Source organism: Schistocerca serialis, chromosome 6, assembly GCF_023864345.2.
Source record: "Schistocerca serialis cubense isolate TAMUIC-IGC-003099 chromosome 6, iqSchSeri2.2, whole genome shotgun sequence".
Classification (NCBI taxonomy): Eukaryota; Metazoa; Arthropoda; class Insecta; order Orthoptera; family Acrididae; genus Schistocerca; species Schistocerca serialis.
Genome location: NC_064643.1, coordinates 52534859 through 52553931, shown reverse-complemented (window position 1 = coordinate 52553931; position 19073 = coordinate 52534859). Strand labels below are relative to the sequence as shown.

The window sequence follows — 19073 nt, the reverse complement described above, 5'->3', positions numbered from 1 at the left end:
GGAAGACTTGCAGCGGGCCGCTGACCCTGGTCTGGAACAAGTCTTTGTATTCGACGCCACTTCGGCGACTTGCGTGTCCCTAACTTAGTCCACTTGTCGACAGGGCGACAGGAACCTACATTTTAAAATGAAAGAATTATTATTATCTATGAACATAATTTAATTAGTACAGAAATCTCATAGCCGAGTCCTATTTTGTTAATTATTACATAAGGTAGTCTCACTTCCATTCTTAATTAGCAACCCACCATCATACTTTAGTTGTTGCCCTCATAAGTGGAATTAATATCACACTCTGTCGTAACGTGCAGATTACTCCCGTTGTGTTTAGCGAAATTCCTTCCCCTGCCAGCCCACGGCTACTTCCAGAACCGTTGCAGACCTCGCTGACCTTGGCCGCAGATCCCGCTGCCTCCCTGGGGACCCACCCCCTCCCCCTCTCGGCCGCTCTCACTGCACAGAAATGTGAGGACACTCCCTCCCCCCCCTCTCCTTCACACGCCTTCCGCATTCCTCATGCCAGACCCTCTTGTCACCGCTAACCACGGCCCGCAAACTTCGGTCGGCAGCCTCCTCGGGCAATCAACACCCGAACGCACCAAGCTGCATATTTGTACATGCAAATGTCCGGTCTCTGCCACCTCACTTCGACTAGTTCCAATATATATTTCAAACTGCCGATATACACGTAATACTTTTGTCAGACACTTGGCTCAAACCAAGTATTCCTACGTCTTCCATAAACCTAGACGGCTATATCTTTCTAAGGAACGATAGATGCAACAGGCGAGGGGGCGGAATAGGGGCGTACATACGCTCTGATTTGTCACCTACAGTACTACACACATCCGACAACAATGTAGATAAACAAGAGGAATATATGAAACTTCCTGGCAGATTAAAACTGTGTGCCCGACCGAGACTCGAACTCGGGACCTTTGCTTTCGCGGGCAAGTGCTCTACCATCTGAGCTACCGAAGCACGACTCACACCCGGTCCTCACAGCTTCACTTCTGCCAGTATCTCGTCTCCTACCTACCAAACTTTACAGAAGTTCTCCTGCGAAACTTACAGAACTAGCATTCCTGAAAGAAAGGATACTGCTAAGACATGGCTTAGCCACAGCCTGGGGGATGTTTCCAGAATGAGATTTTCACTCTGCAGCTGAGTGTGCGCTGATATTAAACGTCCTGACAGATTAAAAACTGTGAGGCCGACCGATACTTGAACTCGGGACCTTTGCAAAGGTCCCGAGTTCGAGTCTCGGACGGGCACGCAGTTTTAATCTGTCAGGAAGTTTCATATCAGCGCACACTCCGATGCAGAGTGAAAATCTCATTCTGGAATAGGAATATATTTTCATAGAGATCAAATCCCTTAACAGAAAGTGCTTAATATGTGTCCTTTACAAACCTCCTAAAGTAGGTGGGTTCGCCTGCTTCGAAACTTCCCTCTCTACTCTCGAATCGTCATATGAACATGTAATCATAGCAGGTGACACTAACATTAATTTTCTGTGCAATAGTCCTTCCACTGGGAAATTTAAGAGGATGCTTTCTTCCTCAAATATGACGCTACTTCAGCTGGCACCTACTCATCACACGACTACCAGTCACGTTTTCATAGATCTATTCGCAACGAAATCTCCAAACAGAATAATTCGCACCTCTCAAATATCTGCGCCTGGCATGTCTGCCCATGACATCATTTTCATGACGTATTCACTAGAATGTCCTAGAAAGAAACAACAACTGTCTACATACCGAGACCTCAAACGCATAAATTTGCCTGAACTCGAAACTGAGGCACAAGAAATAGTTTGGGGGACGACCTCTACTTCCCTCATGGAAATAAACGACAAACTCCAGGATTTCACTAACAAAATTACTCAACTATATGACAAATATGCTCCAATAAAGACCAGAAAAGTAAAGAGGCTACCTGCACCTTGGCTGACTGATGAACTAAAACAGCTCACGAATCTCAGAGGCCCTGTACATTCAGCATACAAGATACACCCTACACCTGAAAATCATACTGTATACAAGCAGAAACGAAACAAAGTCAGTCAAGCGGTGAGAAACGCTAAGCTCACACATGTCGGTACATTAGCTGACAATAGATGTAGACCAGCTATCCTGTGGAAAAATCTCCGTAGTCACGGTTTAGGCAAAATAAAAAAGCTGCAGAAAATCCCATGGTCCCCGCTGAAGAACTAAACCGATTCTTCACATTACCTACAACCACAATTGAACCGCAAAAAAAAAAAAAAAAAAAAAAAAAGCAGAGAATCATTGATTACTTCATGGGGATGAGCGACTGTAGCAAATAAAAATTCTACAGCACGTCACTTGCAATGCTGTCAAGAAAGCCATAATGCGGATTAGATCAGCATCTACTGGACATGATGGCATGACTATCCAGATGGTGAAACTTATTATTGACCAACAATTCCCTCTATGACAGACATTTTCAACGATTCATTAATCACAAGTGTTTTCCCTGAGGGCTGGAAACTGGGACAGATTAAACCTCTGCCTAAAAAGGACATCGCCACAGCACCCTGTGACTCCCGCCCCATCTGCCTTCTTGCTGCACTGTCAAAGGCCTTAGAATATATAGTTCATGACCAGCTCACCAACTACCTAACTACTAACAACCTACTAGACGAATACCAATCAGGTTTCCGTAAACATCGGAGCACAACATCCGCACTGATAAAGGTGACAGATGACCTGAAACTTGCCATGGACAGACAAGAAGCGACTGTCATTTGCTTCTTAGATTTCAGCAAAGCATTTGATACTGTCGACTTCGACATTTTACTAGCTAAACTTAGCGGTCTAAATTTGTCACCAAGTGCAGTGCAATGGTTTCGCTCATACATGACGTCTCGTCAGCAACGCGTCCTGTCTGGGAGTATAAAATAACAATGGCCACAGGTAGTGTCAGGAGTTCCCCAAGGCTCAGTATTAGGTCCAATACTCTTCTCTCTGTGTATCAATGATGTGTCATTGGTTCTGACCTATTGCAAATATCATATGTATGCTGATGACCTTCAGTTGTATCTAAGTGCGAAACCAAGCAATCTTAAGAAAGCTATTGAAAATTTCAATACTGACCTCGATGCACTATCAAAATGGGCACAGGACATAGGACTAAAACTAAACCCATCTAAAATCCAAGCGGTACTTGTTGGTCACTCTAAGCTCATTAGCCCACCTGGCGGAAGACTTGAATTGTCGGGTACCTGGAGAACGTTACCTGTCATCACGTGTAGCGCCAGTAGTGTAGTGTGGGGTTAACGGTACGGCGGTGTTTCTCGTGGTTAGGGTGCGGACCCTTACTGCGCTTAGCAAAATGCTGGATGCGGAACGATGTAAAGAATTTGTACAGCATTGAGTCCTGTGAGTGGAGGAAGAGTCTGGAGGCGATGCTTATTATCATCAGCACGACAGTCATAAGGCACCATCTGTCAGGCATTCCTGAAATGGACAGCCTGTCCAAAGTCCCGACCTGAAACCACTGGAACGTCTTTTACGTATTTTACACCCTGTTTTTAACGTACTTCCACCTCACAACGTTAATTTAAATTACTGGTGTCACCGAGTTGCTGCTTTGCCTGACCGTGAGCGGCGCTAGCGGCGCGTATCGATATATACCCTCGACTGCTATTACTACTCGGTCGTTATCCGTCGTAAGCCAGTTGGGGTCGCGAGTGCGGGCTGCCAGTCAGTTGGAACGCGTGTGGAGCACAGTCCGGACCTGTCAGTCGGAGAGTTGCAACGCGGCACTAGGGCAGTCGGGTTGGAGCTGTGAGGTGTGCGTCGACGTGGCTCGCCCGACCATTGCCGCCACGCATCACCTGAGCCGGGCCACGGTCTTGGTGGATCGTCGGTCGGTCGTCCTACCGGACTACGCGTTCTGTCTCGCCGATCGTTCATGAGACGGCTGTGTGTGTGTGTGTGTGTGTGTGTGTGTGTGTGTGTGTGTGTGTGTATGCATGTGCATCGACTCCCGGTTTGTCTTCGTGCGTGCTTAGTTACTGTTGGGTATCGTTCAGGTCTTCGAGCAAGTGTCTGTCAGGTTGTGTCTGTTGTTGTTATTTTCACTGACGACTATTTTAGACGTTGTCGGCATTCTGCGGGCAGTCGATCGGTTGGTGCGGACCAGGGGGGTGGGGGGTAACTCCGTTCGGCGTTGTCGACTGCGTCCGCTGGCGGTCCCTGTGCAGTGTCGGGGGGTGTGTGGAGCTGTCCGATCGCTACGAGCTTCGTGACTCACCGAGCCAGAATGTCAAGGTTGAGTGGTGTCTTAAGTACCGAAGCCACATCCATTCATGTTGTGTGGTTCGTTTCGGTGGTTCGCTGTTGGGGAGGTTTTCCTGTGAGCAACACCGAGTGTTTGTAGTGCTGAAATTTAGCCGCCATGCGGTGGAATTAACAATATTGGTAGACTCCACTTCAAGTGCACCTGCGGAATTTTCTGCCTTGTGGCCGTTACTGTTCTGGTTACCTGCCCTGGACACTGACGTAAATTCAGGCAGTGTTCTTTTTTGGTGGCGTTAACTACATTACCTTATTTCAAATTCAAGTGTACCAGCAGAATTTTCTGCCTTGTGGCCGTTAGTGTTCCGGTTACCTGCTCTGGCCACTAACATAATTTCAAATGGCTCTGAGCACTATGCGACTTAACTTCTGAGGTCATCAGTCGACTAGAACTTAGAACTAAGTAAACCTAACTAACCGAAGGACATCACACACATCCATTCCCGAGGCAGGATTTGAACCTGCGACCGGAGCGGTCGCTCGGCTCCAGACTGTAGCGCCTAGAACCGCACGGCCACTCCGGCCGGCTAACATAATTTCAGACAGCGTCCTTTCCTCACCTGTAGTCGCTGTCCAACACGGTGTGTAGTTTTGACAGCTTAATGCATATTTCATTGTGAATAATCACGTCAATAACAGTTCGGTCTTTGAGTTTTTATGTACTGATTGGAGGCTGGCAAGTCGTTTGGTCTACATCTACATCCATACTCTGCAAGCCACCTGACGGTGTGTGGCGGAGGATACCTTGAGTGCTTGTATATTTGCAATTTTAATTGCATGTGTTCACTCGCTTGAAATTTATCTTCTTGATTTTTAAGATTCCTTGTTTGGAGGCCTTCAGCCGTGAAAGAATTTGATTTTGAAACTCGTAAGTTTAAAGGTTCGGCTATGTGCCGTTTAGGTTTAAAGGTGTTATTAAATTACAATAAATTACAATTTTGAAGTGAAACTGACCGACACCTTCTTAGGCCCTTTCCACAATCCTAATCACCTGTTCTGCTCAGCGGTTTAGCGGGCGTATCATCGACTTTCCTCTCGCAGAGGGTTTATTGAACCACCTTCACAGTTCTCCATTATTCAAATCTCGTATAGCGCGCGCAAAGAATGAATGTCTATATCTTTCCGTACGAACTCTGAATTCCCTTTTTTTATCGTGATGATCGTTCCTCCCTATGTAGGTCGGTGTCAACAAAATATTTTCGCATTCGGGGGAGAATATTAGTGACTGGAATTTCGTGAGAAGATTCCATCGCAACGAAAAATGCCTTTCTTTTAATGATGTCCAACCCAAATTCTGTATCATTTCCGTGACACTCTCTCCGATATTTCGCGATCATAGAAAGCGTCCTGTCTTTCTTTGAACTTTTTCGATGTACTCCGTCAGTCCTATCTGGTAAGTATCCCACACCGCGTAGCAGTATTCTAAAAGTGGACGGACAAGCGTAGTGTAGGCAGTCTCCTTAATAGGTCTGTTACATTTTCTAAGAGTCCTGCCAATAAAACGCAGTCTTTGGTTAGCCTTCCCCACAACATTTTCTGTGTGTTCCTTCCAATTTAAGTTGTTCGTAATTGTAATACCTACGTATTTAGCTGAATTTACGGCTTTTAGATTAGACTGATTTATCGTGTAACCGAAGTTTAACGAGTTCCTTTTAGCACTCATGTGCTCACACTTTTCGTTATTTAGGGTCAACAGCCACTTTTTGCATCATTCAGATATCTTTTCTAAATAGTTTTGCAGTTTGTTTTGATCTTCTGATGACTTTATTAGTCGATAAACGACAGCGTCATCTGCAAACAACCGAAGACGACTGCTCAGATTGCCTCTCAAATCGTTTATATAGATAAGGAACAGCAAAGGGCCTATAACACTACCTTGAGAAACGCCAGAAATTACTTCTGTTTTACTACCAACTGTGACCTCTCTGACAGGAAATCACAAATCCAGTCACATAACTGAGACGATGTTCCATAAGCACGTAATTCCACTACGAGCCGCTTGTGTGCTACTGTGTCAAAATCCTTCCGGAAACTACGGAATCGATCTGAAATCCCTCGTCAATAGCACTCAACACTTCATGTGAATAAAGAGCCAGTTGTGTTTCACAGGAACGATGTTTTCTAAACCCATGTTGACTGTGTCTCAATAGACCGTTTTATTCGAGGTAATTCATAATGTTCGAACACAATATATGTTCCAAAATCCTGTCGCATATCGACGTTAACGATATGGGCCTGTAATTTAGTGGATTACTCCTACTACCTTTCTTCAATACTGGTGTAACCTGTGCAACTTTCTAGTCTTTGGGTACGGATCTTTCGTCGAGCGAATGGTTGTATATGATTGTTAAGTATGGTGCTAATGCATCAGCATACTCCGAAAGGAACCTAATTGGTATATAGTCTGGACCTGAAGATTTGCTTTTATTAAGTGATTTGAGTTGCTTCACTACTCCGAGGATATTTACTTCTACGTTATGTTAGCAGCTGTTCTCGATTCGAATTCTGGAATATTTACTTCGTCTTCTTTTGTGAAGGCATTTCGGAAGGTTGCGTTTAATAACTCTGCTTTGGCAGCACTGTCTTCGATAGTGTATCTCCATTGCTATCGCGCAGAGATGGCAGTGAATGAATGTTTCTTTTCGCTAACATACTTCACATACGACCAGAATCTCTCTGGATTTTTTGCAGGTTTCGAGACAGTTTCGATGTAAAAACTTTGATAAGCATCTCGCATTGAAGTCCGCGCTAAATTTGGAGCTTCTGTAAAATATCGACAAACCTGGGGATTTTTGCGTCTGTTTAAATTTGGCGTGTTTGTTTCGTTGTTTCTGCAACAGTGTTCTAACCCGTTTTGTGTACCAAGGAGGATCAGCTCCGTCCTTTGTTAATTTATTTGGTATATATCTCTCAATTGCTGCCGATACTATTTCTTTGAATTTAAGGCACATCTGGTCTACACTTATATTATTAATTTGGAATGAGTGGAGATTCTCTCAAGAAGGCGTCAAGTGAATTTTTATTCTTTGGATGTTTTACTTTTATGGATAGGTATATTTTTCGGTTATTTTTCGAGGATTTGGGGATTACAATATTCAATCTCGCTACGACAACCCTGTGTTCACTAATCCCTGAATCGGTTTTGGTGCTCGTTATTAACTCAGGATTATTTGTTGCTAAGAGGTCAAGTGTGTTTTCACAACCATTTACAATTCGCGTGGGCTCATGAAGTAACTGCTAGAAATATTTTTCAGAGTTCGCGTTTAGCACGATTTCGGATGATGTTTTATGCGTACCTCGGTATTTTCGCCAACATATCGAGGGTAAATTAAAGCCGCCACCGAGAGTTATCGTATGAGCCGGGTACGTGTTTGAAATGAAACTCAAGTTTTCTATGAACTTTCAGCTACTGTATCACCTAAAATGGGGATGTCGATAAAAGTATCCATTTGTTATTTATTCCGGTTGCCAACAATGACCTCTGCCCATACCTAACTCACAGGAAGTGTCTACTTCAATTTCGCGACAAGTTAAACTACTTCTAACAGAAACAAACACGCCACCGCCAATCGTGTTCAGCGAATCCTCTTGAGGGAGAATGGGCTACCATTCCTCGACAGATATTTAGAAAACTCTTTAGAGGTGTGCCCAGCTGAGTTGAAGCTGTTATGAAGACGAAGAGTGGAAACATGACATATAAATGTCCGTAGTAGGTGTCTGCGTTTTTGATCGGATAGTGTGTATTAAGAGGCTGTAGGTGGCAGAACTGTTCAGGTTAAAAACTGTACAAGAAGCCTGAAATTTTAATATACCCAAAAATTAATCGAATACGTTAGTTCTAAATGGTTCTCCGAGATAAAAAGATTACCACAGTGAAGGAATTCGTGACAGGCCAAATTAAATAAAGACGGAAAGAATGTTCCCATAACACAAACATATAAAGTGATGCTGGCAGGTGTTACAGTAGCGGCAACTGTTGTTTGTCTGTAAGCAGTGACTGAGCTTACTGAAAGTACTTGCTTTTCACCATAGATCTCTGGTAGAGGAAGGAAGTGAAGACGATCTTATGGGGTACTGTGTGTTTGGTAGTAGGAATCAGAGAGAAGAAAGACTAAAGTGGTCAGCAGTAAACTTGGGCTGGTAATAGCGAATACAGTGCTCAAAAGTAGCAAGAGGAGGTGGAGTACATGGAGTATGGTCTACATCAAGATGAGGCAGAGATCTTGAAATCAATTATTGAACTGTGTCCGGTATCGTGTATAAACTCGGGCATCAATTTACTAAAAATGAAGAGAAAGGAAGAGTGACTCAGGGTATTGAAATGAAATGAGTGTATGGCATTTGTCGGCCCGGATATCGGCTTCGGAGTTCGGCCGCCGTATTGCAAGTCTTTTCAGTTGACGTCACTTCGGCGACTGAAATGGTCGCTCAATACTTGGAGGGAGATCATAATCTAATAATAATGGGGGATTGGAACGCAGCTGTGATACCAGCTCCACGTTGCATCACTTTATCTGTGACCACTCCAGCCTCCTTTGTGTAAATTAGATGAATCATTATTCTGTCGCTAAGTGTACGTGTGCCACACTTGTACGACTTGTGGGACAGGCGACTGAATGCCCGCTGCCCGCTGTGCAGGCACAACGACCTGCCGTGGAACATCCGCAAGTTCGCGCGCAACCGGCTGGCCAACCTGAGCTTCGGGCTGGACCTGCGCGCCGTGCGGCCGTGGGCGGCCAGCGCCTGGTCCCACACCGACCTGCCGCGCCTGCGCGCCGGGCAAGTCGCAGCGCAGGTGGGTCTCGCTCCAGCTCCAGTTCCAGCTCCAGCTCTGTCTGTCGCACAGGCCGGTGCCGCTCTCGCTCAGGGTGCAGCTGTAGACGGCCAGTCACACACTGATCTGCCGTGCTCGGGTATTGGACGAGTCGCCACGAGCTGCACTCCATTTCTGAGGTGACCGGAGAAGGAGAAATGCATTTACGCACTGCTGTTTCAGGCGCTGCACGTGAAAGTGGCAGCCAGCTGATACGCGTCACCGGAGTCGGACGGTCTTGCCGGATCTCCCGTCCTTTCCCCACTGCCTGCCCCTCCGAACACCCCCCCCTACGGGTCCGGGGTAAGAATAGGCCCGAGGTATTCCTGCCTGTCGTAAGAGGCGACTAAAAGGAGTTTCAACCATTTCGGCCTTCTATGTGATGGTCCCCCTTGGGGATTGACCTCCATTTTTCAAAATTCTACAGAAGTACGAGCCTTTTGGGGAAGGACACCTTACATGGTGTACCACTGGTCCTAAGTGCACTAAGACCTTGGCACTCAGCATTGCACCGGCGTTGTAACCATACCCACTATTCCTCAAATTGGGCCTAAACGCCTGATGGATTGTCCAAGTTACGCCCATAGTGCATCTCCATCTGCACCAGCGATCATGATGGACTTTCCATGGCACCAGAAATCCAGCACGGTAGCCAGCCCATTGTGGTGGGGTCGTCATGTACCCTCTAGGTTGTAGCCCCCTGACAACACAGGGATCGTACTGCCGATACCTGAGCTGCATCCTCCCCACGTTGGCCAAGGAGTAGATGCCCGTCTCCTTGGGGCATCAGGACTCCCGGCAATGGTCATCCTGCCAGGTGGCCCTTGCTGCGGCTGGGTGGCGCCCGTGGGGAGAGCCCCTGGTCGGAGTGGGTGGTATCGGGGCGGACGTTTCGCAGATGAAACGTCAACACGTATCAGGTCGCTCTGCGGCCGAGTCTTTCAAAAGAAAAGGTACCGTTTCTAGTTCTGGTTCTCCTGCCCTTTCCCCCTTGGCCACTCCATGGGAGGAGGGACAGGCCCGCCGGCTTGGGGCGAAGTACTTCCCCCGCTATTTGGTCTGTTCTCGAACCGATTGGGGGACGTTCGCCACCTCCAAGCCCATGTTCTTTGTTCAGCACATTGAGGACGTCTTCGGGGAATTCGAGGCTCTCAGCAAGATGCGATCAGGGTCCGTTCTTATCAAGACCACCTCTGCCACACAGTCGGCGGCACTCCAGGCGTGCGACCGCCTAGGGGACATCCCAGTGTCCATTGTCCCGCATCTGGCACTAAATCGGACGCAGGGGGTTATTTTTCATCGTGACCTCCTGCTACAATCTGATGAGGAGCTCAGAGCCAACCTGGAGCGCCGCGGCGTGCATTTCGTCCGGCGAGTCCAGCGCGGCCCCAAAGACCGTCGCATCGACACCGGGGCCTTTATCCTCGCCTTCGAGGGGGACGTTCTCCCAGAGAAGGTAAAGGTGATGTGCTACCGGTGCGACCTTACGTCCCGCCTCCTATGCGCTGTTTTAGGTGTTTGCGCTTTGGGCACATGTCGTCCCGGTGTGAGGCTGAGCCCCTTTGTGGCGATTGTGGACGTCCTCTTCGTGAGGAACATACTCGCACCCCACCACCTCAGTGCATTAATTGTCCTGGCGTCCACTCGCCTAGATCCTCAGACTGCCCCGCCAATCAGAAGGAGAAGAAGATACAAGAAATCAAAACTTTGGATCGGCTCTCTTATTCTGAGGCCAGGAAGAAGTATGACCGCCTTCATCCCGTGTCACTGACCACTTCGTTTGCCTCAGTTGTGTCCACTCCTTCCACGGTATCCTCACCCCTATCCTGTCCCCCCTCCGCCGCCTCTGCCCATCAGGGGGCTCTGCCTCCGCCTCCCAAATCCCTCCCTTCCAAATCCTCCTCCCCCGTGGCCCCCACCCCTTCTACCCCAGGGGCCACCCATCCTCCTCCTCGTCCCCCCACGCCACCTGAGAAGCGATCCTCTTCTCAGGCGTCCATCGGGGAAACGATCCGGACCCCAGCTCCCGAGGTCCGGCGTTCCAAAACGCACCCCGCGCGTGAGGACCTTCTTCGGGTCCAGCCCATCATCCCTGTGCCTCCTCGGCCTTCCAAGAAGGCCTCCAAGAAGAAGTCTCTATCCCCCTCTCCACCCCGGCGCGTTTCGTCTGATGCTTCATCCCTGAGTCACTGCTCCCGGCCGTCCTCAGTTTCGCCGGGACACTCTGCTGCCAGGCGCTCCGCCGGCCTTTCGTCGGCAAATGATGCGGCCCCTCCTACACAATCAGGGACAGCAGCCGCAGCTGGCGACGAGTCGATGGAACGGATCCGCCTCCCGTCGGTTGTAGCGTTGTTCCCTCGCAACCTGGCCCTCCGCGGCCATCGAGGTGACCAGCTCTTCCCCGTCTCGTTCCCCCAACTTTTTGACTAGCAATGGCGTTGTTTCATTGGAACATAAGAGGTATTCGATCTAATCGGGAGGAATTACAACTGCTCCTCCGCCTGCACTGTCCGCTCGTCCTTGTTCTCCAGGATACCAAGTTGCGCCCGACTGACCGTATTGCCTTTTCCCACTATACCTCGGAGCGGTATGACCTCACCCCTGTGGACGGTATCCCAGCTCATGGTGGGGTCACGTTGCTCGTTCGGGACGATGTCTATTACCATCCCATCCCATTGACCACCCCACTCCAAGCAATAGCTATCCGCATTACTCTTTCTGCTTTTACTTTTTCAGTTTGTACCATCTACACTCCACCGTCATCTGCTGTTAGTCGGGCTGACATGATGCACCTGATCGTTCAGCTTCCCCCGCCGTTATTGTTTGGCGACTTCAATGCCCATCATCCCCTTTGGGGCTCTCCTGCATCCTGTCAAAGAGGCTCACTCTTGGCGGATGTCTTCAACCATCTCAATCTTGTCTGCCTCAATACTGGCGCCCCGACTTTCCTCTCGGACTCTACTCATACGTACTCCCACTTGGACCTCTCGATCTGTTCTACCACTCTTGCCCGTCGGTTCGAGTGGTATGTCCTTTCTGACACCTATTCGAGCGACCACTTCCCCTGTGTCGTTCATCTCCTGCACCACACCCCAGCCCCACGTCCTTCGAGCTGGAACATACCGAAAGCTGACTGGGGACTTTACTCCTCCCTGGCGACCTTTCCGGACCACGATTTTCCCAGTTGTGACAGTCAGGTCGAATACCTCATGGCTGTTATTATCAATGCTGCCGAACGTTCCATACCTCGTACTACTTCTTCTTCACGTCGCGTTTCCGTCCCCTGGTGGAACGAGGCTTGTAGGGACGCTATCCGTGCTCGACGACGTGCTTTACGCACCTTTCGCCGCCATCCTACGTTGGCGAATTGTATTGAATACAAACGACTCCGAGCGCAATGCCGTAGAGTCATCAAAGACAGCAAAAAAGCTTGTTGGGCCTCTTTCACGAGCTCCTTTACCAGTTTTACTCCCTCTTCCGTCGTTTGGGGTAGCCTGCGCCGGCTGTCGGGCATTAAGGCCCACTCCTCGGTACCTGGCCTGACCTCAGGTAATGAGGTCCTTGTTGATCCTGTGGCTGTCTCCAACGCCTTTGGCCGGTTTTTCGCGGAGGTTTCAAGCTCCGCCCATTACCATCCTGCCTTCCTTCCCAGGAAAGAGGCAGACGAGCCTCGGCGACCTTCCTTCCACTCGCTGAATCTGGAAACTTACAATGCCCCCTTTACTATGCGGGAACTCGAACGTGCGCTTGCACTGTCCCGGTCCTCTGCTCCGGGGCCAGATGCCATTCACGTTCAGATGCTGGCACACCTTTCTCCGGCGGGCAAAAGCTTCCTTCTTCGTACCTACAATCGCGTCTGGACCGAAGGTCAAGTCCCCATGCGTTGGCGTGACGCCGTTGTTGTTCCTATACCCAAACCCGGGAAGGATAGACACCTTCCTTCTAGTTACCGCCCCATTTCTCTTACAAGCTGTGTCTGTAAGGTGATGGAGCACATGGTTAATGCTCGGTTAGTTTGGATTCTTGAATCTCGACGACTACTTACTAATGTCCAATGCGGCTTTCGTCGCCGCCGCTCCGCTGTTGACCACCTTGTGACCTTGTCGACATTCATCATGAACAACATTTTGCGAAGGCACCAAACGGTAGCCGTGTTCTTCGACTTGGAGAAGGATTATGATACCTGTTGGAGAGGAGGTATCCTCCGCACTATGCACAAGTGGGGCCTACGCGGTCGTCTGCCCCTTTTTATTGATTCCTTTTTAACGGATCGACAGTTCAGGGTACGTGTGGGTTCCATATTGTCCGACGTCTTCCTCCAGGAGAACGGAGTGCCTCAGGGCTCCGTCTTGAGCGTAGCCCTTTTTGCCATCGCGATCAATCCAATTATGGATTGCATTCCACCTAATGTCTCAGGCTCTCTCTTTGTCGATGACTTCGCGATCTACTGCAGTGCCCAGAGAACATGCCTCCTGGAGCGCTGCCTTCAGCGTTGTCTAGACAGCCTCTACTCATGGAGCGTGGCAAATGGCTTCCGGTTCTCTGAAGAGAAGACGGTTTGTATCAACTTTTGGCGATATAAAGCGTTCCTTCCGCCATCCTTACATCTCGGTCCCGTTGTTCTCCCATTCGTGGACACAACTAAGTTTCTAGGGCTCACGTTGGACAGGAAACTGTGTTGGTCTCCACATGTCTCTTATTTGGCGGCCCGTTGTACACGTTCCCTTAATGTCCTCAGAGTTCTTAGCGGTTCATCTTGGGGAGCGGATCGCACTGTCCTCCTTCGCTTGTATCGGTCCATAGTCCGATCGAAGCTGGATTATGGGAGCTTCGTCTACTCGTCCGCTCGGTCATCCCTCTTACGCCGGCTCAACTCCATCCACCATCGGGGGATACGTCTTGCGACCGGAGCCTTCTACACTATTCCTGTCGAGAGTCTTTATGCTGAAGCTGCCGAGTTACCATTGACCTACCGGCGCGACATACTGCTGTGTCGGTATGCCTGCCGGCTGTTGTCTATGCCCGAACACCCCTCTTACAAGTCCTTCTTCGCCGATTCTCTCGACCGTCAGTACGGGTTTTATGTGTCTGCCCTGCTGCCCCCCGGAGTCCGCTTCCGTCGCCTGCTTCGACAATTGGATTTTGCCCTCCCTACCACCTTCAGAGAGGGTGAGAGCCCGACACCACCTTGGCTCCAGGCTCCGGTTTGTATTTATCTCGACCTCAGCTCACTCCCGAAGGAGTGTACTCCGGCTGCAGTGTATTGCTCACGGTTTGTCGAACTTCGTGCTCGACTTGCCGGTCACACCTTTATTTACACCGATGGCTCCAAAACTGACGATGGTGTCGGCTGTGCCTTTGTCGTCGGGGCCGCCACCTTTAAATACCGGCTCCTTGACCAATGTTCCAGCTTTACGGCCGAGCTTTTTGCTCTCCATCAGGCCGTTCAGTATGCCCGCCGCCACCGCCATTCATCGTATGTACTCTGCACTGACTCACTCAGTGCTCTTCAGAGCCTTGGGGCTCCTTATCCGGTCCACCCCTTGATTCAACGGATACAGCAGTCCCTCCATTCTTTCGCTGATAATGGCGGTTCTGTCAGCTTTCTGTGGGTTCCCGGACATGTAGGAGTGCCTTGGAATGAGGCTGCGGATGCTGCAGCCAAGGCTGCAGTCCTCCAGCCTCGGCCAGCCTCCCATTGTGTCCCGTCATCTGACGTTTGTGGGGATGTATGTAAGAGGCTTGTGTCCTTGTGGTGGGATGCTTGGTCATCCCTCCAAGGAAACAAGCTCCGGGCAGTAAAACCGCTCCCAACTGCTTGGACAACTTCCTCCCGACCATCTCGGCGCGAGGAGGTCCTTCTGACCAGGTTGCGGATTGGGCATTGCCGGTTTAGCCACCGCTACCTGCTCTCCGGTGATCCATCCCCGCAGTGCCCTTGTGGTCAGGCATTAACGGTGCGCCATGTTTTATTGTCGTGTCCCCGTTTTAGTCAATTTCGTGTTGTCCTGTCCCTGCCATCTACCTTACCGGATGTTTTAGCTGATGACGCTCGAGCAGCTGCTCGTATTCTGCGTTTTATAACTTTAACTGGCTTGACCAAAGACATTTAACCTTTTTACTTATTTAATCTGCATCTTTGTCAGGTCCTTCTGGTGTCCCCCCATCCCCTTGAGTTTTAGCAGATTCCATGTGCTCTAACACCAGTGACTGGGCGCTAATGACCTCAGCAGTTGAGCGCCCTTAAACCCTACAAAAAAAAAAAAAAAAAAAATCTCCGAACACCCTTGCAGTTGATTCAGCTGCTTCAGCTGGTGACAGGGGTGTGAATGCACCGAGTTCTGAGACTTACTAAACAGCAGTCATAGTGCTATCTTCGGCCAAAAGTCATTATACTGACCCGCCCTTTTCACAATGCTGATTTCAGTTTAAAACACCTGCTTTGTGTATGCTCACATGACTGCATTAACTTCCCGCACATGATCAGCCAGCGAGTCATAGGTGGTGCAGTGAAATTGATGATGTACTTACTTGCCCTCGTATTGATGTTAGCTAAAACCTCTCAGGTATAAAGCGGCATCTTTTCTACCAGCTATCCCTGCATTTTGAACCCCTAGCCTGTGCGTGTAATGTGTAGGTGATTTCATTACTTTGTTCCTGAAAGTTATTAGCGAATGAAGTATTCTCTTCTTTCAAAGCTCAAATTTTCAAGTCTGATTTTGCACCTGGTGCATCTAATATCGCGCTCTGCAGCCGAATAAAGAGTGCATGTATTGCGTTAGCGGCAACAACCCATTCTTATCGACGTTAGTGGTTATGGCGGTGATGTGCATTGGCTCCTGCGATGTTGTTGGTTATCGTCGTGCTGGCCTCTGGGGAGAGGATGGAAATGGGTTGTGAGCCAGCAACAGCTGGTGCGGCACAGCGGTGGTTCCCGATTTGGCAGTGGTGCGGGCGAATCGACTGCCCGGGTGGACGTGAGAGCAGACTCGGAAGGACAGAGGGTGGCCGACCTCTCCTTTTCAATCTGCGTCGTGACCTCCCTCGTGGCTATTATGTTTGCAAATAATACCAAAAGATAAAATTTTTCTTCCTGAGCAAGTTAACCTCTGAAAAGGAATGGTCGCCAACCGTGGGGAAGCCTAGGTATGCTGAGAACAGTTTTTAGTACTGGCAACGATTGTGGCTGGGGCCAAATTCGGCGAGAAGATAGTACGCGTTGTCCCTTCTTCCGCATTGTGCAGGGAGTCTCAGATTGCTGCCTTCGCTGTCTCTGCTTCTGGGAGAAATCTGTGTTATGTCCTGTCCCTGTCGCGAAGTCTCTTAATTTTGGAGTTAGTCCTTCAGTAACTGTTGCTTCCTTCCATAACGTCATATACGCAAATTCCTTATTTGGAGAGAATTCTATAGCCTTATAAAAAATACTGGCATGGATCGGATGGTTACGGAACGAAAGTTGAGGTAGGTTTCATTATGAGCCACTAATGGACAAAGCCGAATTTTTAACGAAAACAGCAACGTTGCACATGAGAAAATTTATGAACTGCATAAGTATTACAGAGATACAGTTGCTTACATCAGCACCTAGCAGTAAAAACCGAACGAAAAGCTTTCACAAGAGACAAAATCTGATCGAATTTTAAGTGCACGCGGTGGACATTTAAACAGACAGAGTTGCAAATATTCGTCGCAAGAGATGGAGTAGCTTGTTGCCCTTATCTGCTTATCGGCAGCATACAGGTGGAAAGCGCGTCACAGCGTCGACCTCAGGCGTGGGTGGTTTCGACTTTCGGATTCCTTGATGCTATTGTCTCGGGACAGAATTAATAGCAAGGCTGTACTCTGTAAGTCTGGAGCCAAGGCAATGGACGTCGGAGTATACTGTTATCTAGCGTAGTGGCAGCCTGTTGCGGCAAAGGGTGAATCTGCCATGGCCAGAGAACAGGGAGTGGCTGAGACACGACTGAGCAACGAATTAAACGGGGACCGGTGCCCGTGGCTGTTTCGCGACTTGTGTAGCGCGTTTCCACGGCTCAAAACGAAGTCAGCGCTGCCAACTGTGCAGGGAAGCGGCAGTGGCCGGCCTGCCTGTGTTACGTGACGGTGGCGAGAGCGTTTGAAAGCTCTACTGTTGCCCTCTCCACGCGGCGCCAACACGAAGACAGAAATACTGACCACGCACTACATTTCAACGGAAACAGATTTCCCCAAGTGCGAACGCCGTAATGGCATTTTCAATAAAAGTTATTTACGGTAATAATATAATTATTTTGGTATCCCCGTGTGACAGTCCTGTGTCTCCACAACACACTAGCAATTTCAGAGTAACTCATTTGCAGGGAGACATTCGTATATTACATTTATGCATTAGCCTAACGAACAAGCAATCGACCCGTGACTGTGTTCGCTTCATTTTTAATTTCATCGTTTGACATACCTTTCATTGATTTATGAAAGGCTTCTCCCCTGCACGACTTGCATGTAATGTTTGACTTGGCATCCCCAACATGAGCGTCAGTCGTTATGGGAAAAAGAGTCTGATTTACGGGTCTTCCCACACATAAATCGCGAATGGAACGGAGAACGGCAGTCTTACGTTTTCTGTTGTCCGCCAAACCCAGTTACGTTGCTTGCATGGTATTAACACACGCTGCCTGACAAAAAAGATGACGCATTAAGAAGTCACGGTCAAACGTCATTGTAACTTCATACATGTACACACAATCGACGATTATCTAAATGATTAGTGCTGCAATTCTCTGTAACAGCTAAAACAGCTTAGTGCTTAGTGTTGTTCGTGTTTAGTGTTGTTACCGTGCTTAGAAGTTTCTGTATCCCGGGTGAAGCTGCGATTTTGTAAACGTGTCTGTGGAAATGAATCTCCTTAGTTCTGCAGAACGCTTTTTGTTTTCGCCTATAGCTGTTTGCACTTCACTGTTGAAAGCTGTTAAAAGCGACGACAGGTGTCAGTTTTCGTTAAGTTGATTCGATCGTAGGAGTATCTTAGCAGTATAGATTAAGCTTTTCTTGAGCACAAAAAACCTTATTTAGAACACAAAGCTAAAGTCTGAAGTTCCGAAATGTTTTCATGAAGGATATTGAGTATAAAAATCGGACAGAAATGAACGAACTGACGGAACGACAGACAAAATATGAGCCTTACATAAACTTTTTATTACTGAAGCGTGCCGTTTTTACCGGGCAACACTGCGAATTTCTGTTTAACGTAAAATCTTTAAAACGAGATGAAATATGAAACCTGTTCTATGGTTACGTGACCTAACTAAAGCATAAAATCTATTTTCGAACCACTTTTCCAGAGTAATGCGGATATCATTAAGTCAATTAATATACGTTGCTGAAATAAGATAAGTCTATTTCATATTACACATGTCTGTATTTCTGCTTCAATTGTGTTTTCTGTATACTACGTAAATATTGCAAGTATTTTGATTGTCATTGAACTGGTAGTGAAGAGTTAGTTTTATCCATCATTTGATGCTTCTGATGGCTGTCCTATGCCAGTTGTTGGGTTACTGTGACGTTATCGATTACTTGGTGTCGATATCAACACCACGCGTATTGAAACAAAAGTGTCTAAGTATAGTCATATCGGTAACCTCGCATCGTCCTCTGTTGATTTAACATGCTACTAACACATCAGGCCGTTGAGTGGTGAAGAACTGCTTTGTTATCTACCTGACTGTCGGAGTGTGACCAAAGTAATGTTTCCTTCTTGTGTACTTTTAATTTCGTCATCCGTCGAACGTATATAAACTTGTAGTAGAATAAAGGCTTACAAGATTCACAGCAGATATTGGTTCTCAAGCTTCCTCGATCGATTTACGATTGCATTGGATTCTGTAATGTCTAAAGGGATGTGGTTCACATTCTGATAACTGAATTCGTGTCACGGGAATAAGCAAGAACGG

At 48.1% G+C, this 19073-nt stretch overlaps 1 protein-coding gene across 1 annotated transcript in view; it reads left to right on the top strand.

Annotated features, from left to right (window-relative positions):
• The window catches only part of LOC126484237 (dipeptidase 1-like), a 210082-nt gene that overhangs the window by 67361 nt on the left and 123648 nt on the right, over nt 1-19073 (top strand). The window contains exon 3 of the mRNA XM_050107651.1: nt 8967-9123. Within this exon, the coding sequence (XP_049963608.1) occupies nt 8967-9123 (157 nt within the window). The remainder of the gene's footprint in view (nt 1-8966; nt 9124-19073) is intronic.